At 38.0% G+C, this 10079-nt stretch overlaps 1 protein-coding gene and 1 long non-coding RNA gene across 7 annotated transcripts in view; one reads left to right on the forward strand and one right to left on the reverse strand.

Annotated features, from left to right (window-relative positions):
* LOC134755149 (neuropathy target esterase sws) overlaps positions 1-9992 on the reverse strand; it is a 73484-nt gene extending 63492 nt beyond the window's left edge. For all 6 annotated transcript variants that reach the window (XM_063691636.1, XM_063691638.1, XM_063691635.1 and 3 more), the window contains exons 1-3: positions 9805-9992; positions 1779-1860; positions 1238-1440 (exon numbers count right to left, since the gene is read on the reverse strand). In XM_063691636.1, coding sequence (XP_063547706.1) covers positions 1238-1440; positions 1779-1860; positions 9805-9906 — 387 coding nt within the window. In that variant the 5' untranslated portion in view covers positions 9907-9992. The remainder of the gene's footprint in view (positions 1-1237; positions 1441-1778; positions 1861-9804) is intronic.
* Positions 1-10079, forward strand: part of LOC134755241 (uncharacterized) — a 153178-nt gene that overhangs the window by 2010 nt on the left and 141089 nt on the right. The gene's annotated exons all lie outside the window — the stretch shown is intronic.

Consider the following 10079-nt stretch of genomic DNA (forward strand, 5'->3'; position numbering starts at 1 on the left):
AAATGGTACCCTTACTTTTTATCTTTTTGAAAGTTTAAAAAAACTTACATTTTGAAACTTTCAGGTCCTGTCCTGTATTATTGAATCATTTCCATATATTATTTTAATATTGTGATAAATTCCTCATTTATTATATATTTTACTAGATTTTGTTATAAAATTCAACATGTGTCATCATCCCTATTGCTCAGGCGCTGATCTTTCTTTAACTGCAGTAGTTTCCTAACAAACACAGCGTTTCCTACCCCGGCCCGAGTTGGAAATAGATTTCACTTTACGCAGCATTCCCCGGCTCTGTAGAACAGTATTTCTACCACAGCTAGAGCGGAACGACCTAGACACATTGCGAAGTGTGGCGGGCGTGTTTATTAGATAGGACCAAATGGCGCGAAAGATAGTCCTTTGCCTAGCCACAGAATAAGTAATAGCATTATCATACAGAACGGCCACGCACCGCCCCGCCCCGACACGAATTACCTCGCCCCGCGACACCAGATTGACGGCCTCAGTACTATTTTTACACGACTGCCAAAAGGAGTGTATTTAAACAACTTACTCGCACTATGACGCATGACGCGTGTACAGACGTGCCGTTCGCACATAGAAACGCAAGTGATTTTTGATGTATAGCGTGTCCGCCCCGTGGCCTAGCTGTTGTACTTCTTCTCGTGTCGATGGTTTCAAACTGTGGCACAAGGTAGCGACACTTAACGCCCTATCAGTTGCAAGCAGTTGTACTTTTTCCGGCTAACAAAAAACAGGCTTTGTCAAACCTTTAACTGTTCAGGCGCTGACTCCTTCTTAAACAGCAGTAGGAGCATTCCATCGTTACGTAAGGGACATTCGGACCCATTTTTTCGACTCTCCGAGCCTGGTTCTTTTTTGGCTTGCCTTTTTATAGTGTGAAATTGGTATCATCTTAAAGCTGCTTGTTTTCTTAATAAACTGTTTAATTTACTTTTACTATAATACGCAAGTCGACAAAGTAATTTGGAATTAAAGTAAATATTTCGTAAGCGATTCGCATGCAAAATACGCCTATACTTTGTCCTACACGTAGATGACGTAAACATTGCATAAATAAAGAATTTTGTTAAAAAAACTAAACCGTTTTCATGGAATGCTCCAGTAGTTTCGTCGCTAACCACATGAGCATCTGGAGTTTCAAGCCCCAATGCTAGGGAGGATAGGCCATAACCGGCCACTTAAAATGGTAGGTAACAACGCCGTATCTTACCTTTAATTGCTCAGGTGCTGACTCCTTCTTCAGTTGAAGTAATTTCCTGGCAAATCTCATGACCGCTCGGCGTTTTCTGCCCTGGCCCGAGTTGGAAATGGATTTCACTTTGCGTAGCATCCTACGGCCGTAGAAGAGCATTTTGTCGCGTTTGCGGAACCGCTTCGCGGGCTCCACTGTGGCTGGGGCGCCGTTTAGCATTTCTGAAAAATAAGGATTAAGTTTTTTGTCTAAACTTTTCATCGCATTTACTTTTGATACAAGATTTTATCGCTGACTGTACTTTTCTTTCAACAGGCAACTAATATTCACCGAGACAATTATAACAAATCCAACTTCGACGTCCTCTGACCCGAATTAGCCGTTTGTTCTCTTTCTAATCGCATTAATTAGAAAGAGACGGGGTATAATTGCATATCAATAGGGAGTATTACTGCAATGTTCTGCCGCCAGAGTGCAGCACTAGTGCTATGTGCCTGTGCTAGTGACGCCCTCTACGCAAAGTTTTGCGTAAAATTCCCTGTAATGCAGATAAAATTACCTTTCGACCGCCATCTCTTGTAGTAATAGAAGAAAACTACGACTAGTGAGATCACGACGCAACCGCAGAACGACCATAGCAACTGAAACAAGTACAAAACGTATCGTGAACGAGCATCAAAACCGGCCAAGTGCGAGTTCCGTACCATTAAGCAAAAAACGGCAAAAAAATCACGTTTGTTGTATGGGGTATTTGTTGTTATAGCGGCAACAGAAAGACATTATCTGTGAAAATCTCAACGGCTAGCTATCACGATTCATGAGAACTGGTGACTGAGCGCGCTGGTGTAACTTAATGCGATTTTGAAATGTACCGGCCCCATTCGTAGTGCTCGTCGGTGTTTAGAATAGAATATTAATGTAATTTAATTTAATACCAATTACAAATTAAATAACCTAAAACTAAACCTTACAAATATAAATTACAACTATAAATTTAAGAAAATTAAACCGCTCCCTGCCGATTCCGGTGCAAAGGTGCCCATGATGCTCTCATTATACTTATTTGAAGATTAATAAATGAGATAAAACGTTAGAATAGAATAGAATAGTTTATTTCACAAACAGAATTACGAAGTAATATATATGTCTATGCACGTAACAATAATAGAATTCAACGTTCACACATTTTTATAAAGATTTATTTATGACAGTAGGCAAAATTTATGGCTAGTCGAAAGTATATTATAGTGCATTGGTGCATGGAAGTTCAGTAATTAAAGCTTAAAGAGTCGCAGTACGATTCAATCTACAATTATATAGTGTGTTGGCAAAGGATATGTTGAGAAGGGTGACTTAGTAATGTTCTAAAATAACTGGCCGGAGGAGGCACTATATCGGGAGTCGTGGAAACAAGGGGAGAGGCCTTTGCCCAGCCGTAGTAATAGGCTAGTAAAAAAAAATTATATTCGAAATATTCGAATACACAACAGCAATCGGAACAGGTTAAAGAAACCCCCGTCTTTTGGGTGGTAGACACGGCACGATCTCGTGGCTACCGGGCCAAATCAGCTTTGTTTGACCTTAGGAACAATCGTGTCAAGCGGCATCGCCTGAGACAAAAGTGCATACTCACTGCACTTACTTTACTTAGCCTACGAATTCAAGTTCGAAAAAATTATAAAATTTTGAAATGCTTTTCGGAAACTATTAGATCTACAGAGACACTTCTAGTCTCTTATTGTGGCAAATTTAGTCTACTTTAAAAAAGTCTTAAGAAGATATTATCAAAAACTAGTCCCTTATGGTTATAATGGCCCAAATCTAAAAAAAAACTTAATTTTCGCAGTTTTTTTTTGTCAAAGCTGCGTTCGGCGCTCGAGGTCACAAACTTGGATTATTCCTTGGGCCAACATCATAAACAAGTCTGCAAAAAATGTATAAAATTACTGGATTATATTCCAGGGTTTCCAGGGACCTTTAATGTCGATGGCGCTTACGCCATTATTAACGATGCTCCGACATAAATACAATGCCGCGCGACGCTGTGCGGCGTAAGCGCAATCGACAATAAGGTCCCTTTTCATAGAAAATGCCCTATTTATGGAGCGTAGTTTCATCCGCTACATTAACTGTACAAATATATACTCGTATTAAAATCCATAAAGTCAATGCGTACTTGCGTACTCTTTACCTTGACATTTAGAAGTTACTAACTTTTAAAAACTACTTACAAAATTGTGTAAACAAAACTATAATAATAAAAAAACAAGTTTTCTAAACTCGTATAAAATCTAATCATATTGCGAATACGTAACGAACTTGACCTAGTAACAGATATTTAAAAAACCGGCCAAGTGCGAATCGGACTTGCGTTCCAAGGGTTCCGTACATTACACAATTTAAACAATGTATTTTTTATGCGAAATGTCTTTTAAAACCCGTACTACCCGTAACTAAGTAATTTAGTCCGACTCACGCTTGACTGCACATTTCTAATAGGTTTTCCGGTGATATAGGTAAAGATCTATTTTGTGTATTTTTTTCAAAATTTTTGGCCCAGTAGTTTCGGAGATAAAGGGGGGGAATGGTCATTTTTTGCCTATTTTTTTGTATAACTTCTAAACTGTTTGTCCTAAAATTATATAAAAAATATATATGAGATTCTCTCAATGAGCTCTTTCATATGATATGTAACACGATATAGTTTGACAAACTTTATTTTTTAATTTTCTCATTTACCCCCCAAAAGTGGCCCCCGTGTTTAAAATTAATTTGTTTACGTTACATGTCCATCTTTGGGTCACAAACTTACATGTGTGTACCAAATTTCAACTTAATTGGTCCAGTAGTTTCGGAGAAAATAGGCTGTGACAGACGGACAGGCAGACAGACAAGACGCATGAGTGATCCTATAAGGGTTCAGTTTTTTCCTTTTGAGGTACGGAACCCTAAAAAGGTTTTACGTAACATTTAATTTCATTACAAAGTTAAGTCTTAACCGTAAAAGAATAAAGTTGATTTTGTTAACTTCTAATGTAGTCACGACATTGTAAACTAATGCGATATTTTTATCACATAGGTACGCGTAAATTGAGTACGCAATTCGTCTTATATGACAATGTTGTTAGACTTGTTACGTAAGATAACATATGTGACGTTTTCAACCAAACTTAGTAAGACTTGTTACGTAAGATAACATATGTGACGTTTTGTCGCTTGTCGATAGGGTTGATTTCAAATTAAAGCTATATGGAAATAGCGCCTTATTGACAACCGGCAATAAGTACCCTTTTGATTGAGAATGGCACATATACGGAACAATAACATAACTTAGATTATCTTCGTATCTTTGTAAAGAGTTACTTTAAGTACTTTTATTTTCGTATAGACGCTTGTTTTGGAAAGTCTTCTTTAGATTTTTAGATATATTGGGCATTTTCTATGAAAAGGGACCTTATTGTCGATGGCGCTTACGCCGCACAGCGTCGCGCGGCATTGTATTTATATCGGAGCATCGTTTATAATGGCGTAAGCGCCATCGACAATAAGGTCCCTTTTTATAGAAAATACCACATATTACGTTTCTTTTGCAAGCTCTTCTGTCCAAAACGGCTATACAGTAGTATACAGATTATGACCCAGCGGTCTATTCATATAAACGCTTCATGAAGTACAGTCAAGGGCATAAATATATATACATTCCCAAACTTTCAAAAATATGTGTACGCTCTTACACCTTAGACAATAAAGTCGTGTTCACATATTTTTGAGCCATCTGTCTGGATCGATATTTTTGCCTTCGACTGTACGTATGTATGTAATAAACAACGTCTTTATTTGTTATTCATTATATCACTCTCGCATCGTATTTAATATACCAAGTTATGAAACATCTTGGACTGATTACAGAGCATTAAGTTTGTTAAAGATGATACATTAATTAATACAAGGTTTTAAGTCTATTGATTGTCGATATGACCATGTTAGTTCTTTAAAGGTACTTTAATTATCCATTAATTAAAGTCAAAAAATATACCTTATTTTATTATTTGCATTTTAACTGTGCCCTTTTTAGGGTTTCAGTCCACCTGTCCGTCTGTCCGTCTGTCTGTCTGTTACCAGACTGTATCTCATGAACCGTGATAGCTAGACAGTTGAAATTTTCACAGATGATGTATTTCTGTTGCCGCTATAACAACAAATACTAAAAACAGAATAAAATAAATATTTAAGTGGGGCTCCCATACAACAAAAGTGATTTTTTTGCCGTTTTTTGCGTAATGGTACGGAACCCTTCGTGCGCGAGTCCGACTCGCACTTGGCCGGTTTTTGTAAATATTTGGAGATCTTCATACACATATTTCCTAGGCAAACTAACCAAATCTTACCATAGATACTAGGAGACGATATACATAATAAATACATAGAAATCATCCGCACAAAGGATCAAATACTTGTGTTCATTACACAAAGAATGCCCATACCGGGATTCGAACCCAGGACCTCCAGCTTTGTTAGCAGCGTCATTATGAATTTTATAGGATACATTTCGGAGAGTGTGCCGAGGAACTGCACAACCTTATTCCTCCGTCCCATTTTTACCATCGGACCACACGACAAACGGCACTCCGGCATCGCTTCATGGTAGGAACTACAAAAATACGCACGAAGCGTTTTGCTTCCACATTTCTTATGCGAACTGCCAAGGAGTGGAACGCTCTGCCCGAGTCTGTGTTTCCGCATGAGTACAATTTGGGGCTCTTCAAGGCAAGAGTTAATAGGTATCTGATAGGTAAGCGTGCTCCACCGTAGACCACATCATCACTTACCATCAGGTGGGATCGTGGTCAAACGCCTGCCTATTCATCATAAAAAAAAAACCTAACGAGGCTGATCAAATTACGAACAAGTCGATGGAACATTATCTAATCACTTGAGGACATATTATCAATATAGCTAGTTCTCAGATCTCATTAAATACTACGTAACCTCCCTGATAAGATAATTATTATATTTGATTATTTGATATCGAAAATTTTATATCAATTTCGGTTCAGCTAAAATATTCTCGTAAGTCCACGTGTACTTGTATTTTTTTTTTCCTTAAAATAGTTTTACAGAATAAAAGTTTTCTTCACTTTTCTAATTGTATTGTTTTTAGGGTTCCGTACCGAAAGAGTAAAAACGGGATCCTATTACTAAGACCAAAGAGGATATAATAAGATAGAGCGGTACTGTCATAGTAAATTTTGTAACCACTGTAAATTCACTGCCATCTATCGACATACTTTAAAACTAAAAATAAAGATTTGTAAAAATACGTTAAAATGTATTTAAATATGGATAAAAGGTTTTATTAATTTGCATTTTTTTTTTATTTGCATTAATATGATTTTGACCCATGTTCCTTCACTGGTATGCGTCAAAATTATAAATAACAAACGAAACCGTCAACGCCCTCTATACGAGAGTAGGCCAAAGCTAGTGGCGCCATCTGATCTAGAATCAAATTTTCGTGATTTTCGAGGCACGTTTTTTTCCTTACACTGTATCCATCTATTACGGAGTTATATCTATCTTTGCTAAGACTGCGCTGTCCGTCTGTCTCTCTGTCTGTCACCAGGCTGTATCTCATGAACCGTGATAGCTAGACAGTTGAAATTTTCACGCATGATGTATTTCTGTTGCCGCTATAACAACAAATACTAAAAAGTACGGAACCCTCGGTGCGCAAGTCCGACTCGCACTTGGCCGGTTTTTTTTTTCATTTTACTATATTAAGGACCTCTGTCGGGTATAGGCCTCCTCCATATCTTTCCACCTTTCTTACTTGTACTTATTGCACGCCAACTGCAACGTTGGCGTTCAGTTCCCATACAAGTTGCAGTTGGTTTGCAGTCCGCCTGTACCGGCCCTAACGCTGCGTCTTGCGTAAGCGAACAACTCGCGAACGCGGTGCAGCGCGGCGCGGCGGGCCCACGGCATTCGCGTTCGCAACGAGATCGCCCACGTAGGACACTTCTATAGGTATCAAAGGATTGATCCACCCCGCGCAGCATCGCGTTCGCGTGTTCGTCTACGTAGTAGGTACGCTACGTAAGAGTACAAAGTAAATTCGAGTTTTGAATTCTTATTGAAATAAAAGAAAAAATCAAAAGCGCAAAAATTGGCTTCGATCTTACGAGACTATAGTCAGAGTAACGTATTTGACAGCTTTGTAAAGTTAGACCAAGATAAGTCTGCAACGATTACAGATATACAGAAACAATAGGAATAACTATTAGATTAGCTGCTTTCAATAATGATAATTATAATAATGATAATTAAAATTGTAATCAATAGAACTACAAACGCAAATTGAATATTGTAATGTAATATAAATTTATTATAATACATGAATTGACATGTAAAATTTGTACAATTTTATCAATAAATGTATCTTATCTTATCTTAATAATTTGTAAGATCATAAAGAACTTTAAAAACCGGCCAAGTGCGAGTCGGACTCGCGCACCGAGGGTTCTGTACTTTTTAGTATTTGTTGTTATAGCGGCAACAAAAATACATCATCTGTGAAAATTTCAACTGTCTAGCTATCACGGTTCATGAGATACAGCCTGGTGACAGACAGACAGATGGACAGACGGATAGATGGACTGACGGACAGCGGAGTCTTAGTAATAGAGTCCCGTTTATACCCTTTGGGTACGGAACCCTAAAAAAAACGGAACAGTATCAAATAGTTACTCATAGAAAATATTGACTCTAACAAGCAATAAAGTAGACTAGACAAACTATCTAAACTGCGAAATCGTGCTAAGTGAACTATGATTTAGATGTACCAGCATGAGCTGTCTGTCTAAAACGAAATAATAATAATGGCCCGCATAATACACAAATATCAAAGACCTTACTAAGACCAAACACCAGGAAGAATGGGACAGTCTGACGGGTCTAAAGCACTCAAAGCTCTTTATACAAGGGGTAGACTCTGGTTGGAGCAAAAAGCTTTAGAAACTTAGCAAACGGCAACTCCAAATAATAACGGGGGTGTTTACTGGCCATTACGGGGTCAAGGGAATCCTGGCCAAGATGGGGCACGCTGACAACACCGATTGTTGTATGTGTGGCGAAGAGGAAGACACAATAGAACACCTTATGTGTGAATGTCACGCCCTCGCCAGACAAAGAATGAAGGACTTTGGAACAGGCTACCTGGTACCAAAGGAATTCAAAAAGCTACCCATAAGGTCCATCATCCGGCATATGGAGATGGTGGGGAAGGCTCTTGAGTAGCGGACGGATCATTCCTAGGGGGTAACTGCACAAAAGATCCCTATGGGTCGAAGTGTATCCGTAAGGGCCCCCGAAACTATAAGATAAGATCTAAACTGCGAAATCGTGCTAAGTGAACTATGATTTAGACATACCAGCATCAGCTGTCTGTCTAAAACGAAATAATAATAATGGCCCGCATAATACACTAATATCCCTTGAAAAAGGAGATATATAAAATATCAAACATAATAAAAATAATAATAGCAGTGTCAGGGGCCCATCTAGTCAGCGGCAAGACACCACCTGCCTCGATAATGTGTTAGCATTGTTATGGCTTATTTTATATATTGCGCGCCCGGGATCGAGGAGCATGGAACGAACTAATTTATATATTAAAAAAAATAAAAAAATAAACATGATTATCTGAATAAAATATTAATAAAATAAAAAAAAATATAACTATAATTCTAAGTTTCTACAAAACTCCTAGCAGGGCTGGTAACCCATGCAGTTTATTACCACGCCTACTTCTTCTCCCTGAAGGAGAGGCCATTTCAAGTTTGAATTAATTTGTTAAATACATAATAAGCAATGAATTTAAATACTGAAGCAATGTACCTAAGCATGTGTCAATTTAATAAATGGCTATTCTGATTCTGATTGTTATGGCAGGTGTCCGGACTTCTTTACAATAGCCCAGTCTCATTGTCCACCCAAACTTCAATCTATACTGTTCACTTTTTCTACAATTGTCCCAATGCCTGCTGTGACCAGTTCATGGGTGTCTGTTGTTGCACCTGTAAACCAGTTCCAGCAGGCGTTCTACATGACATTAAAGCTCTCCAAAGGGCTTCTACGTGTTGGATTCCAAGGAAATGCAAGTTCTAGAATTTAATTTATATCATGATCAGCCTTCTAACCTCCGTTGTAATTTTAATAAGAGTTTTATGGTGTTGGCTTTGTAAACTGTTGAATATAGTTGTTATTGCATTATTCACCTGGACCGGACAATTTGAAAATTTTAAGCATGTACTTTGAGATAAATCTATCAGCGGTGTTTGCGGTTGTTTACAAATTTCACGTCGCATTAGTAGAGCAACCTTTGTTTGGCCTATCGCACAAAAATATTTGCTCACATTGACTTCAAGGATATCAGATCTATTGTTACAACTGTTATCTAACTAAGGCCAGGAAACCGTACTTCCGCATCCGATAAAATCAAGATTATTTCTACTAGCTTAGATACGCATAAAAACACGTAAATATGCACAAATTGTTGAAGAAACGCAAAGAAAATCAATACGTACCTGGTTTTCTTCAAAATTATTGGTCCATTCTGCCGTCCACGTCGTGACCGCAAACATATCCGATTTATCATGTATATTATTCAGAAGGCCTACTACATCCATTTTGAAAATCTTTAATAAAAACCATCACATTTAATACTCGAAAAATAGCCGTGAATAAAATTCAAGTGCTTACATACACGGCCACAAAAGAAGTCACATCACAGATAAAACTAACAAGTAACTGAAGTAACACGAAAGAGGAAACTGAGGAAAGAGAAGAGGTGTTGATATTC

Source organism: Cydia strobilella, chromosome Z (genome assembly GCF_947568885.1).
Source record: "Cydia strobilella chromosome Z, ilCydStro3.1, whole genome shotgun sequence".
Classification (NCBI taxonomy): Eukaryota; Metazoa; Arthropoda; class Insecta; order Lepidoptera; family Tortricidae; genus Cydia; species Cydia strobilella.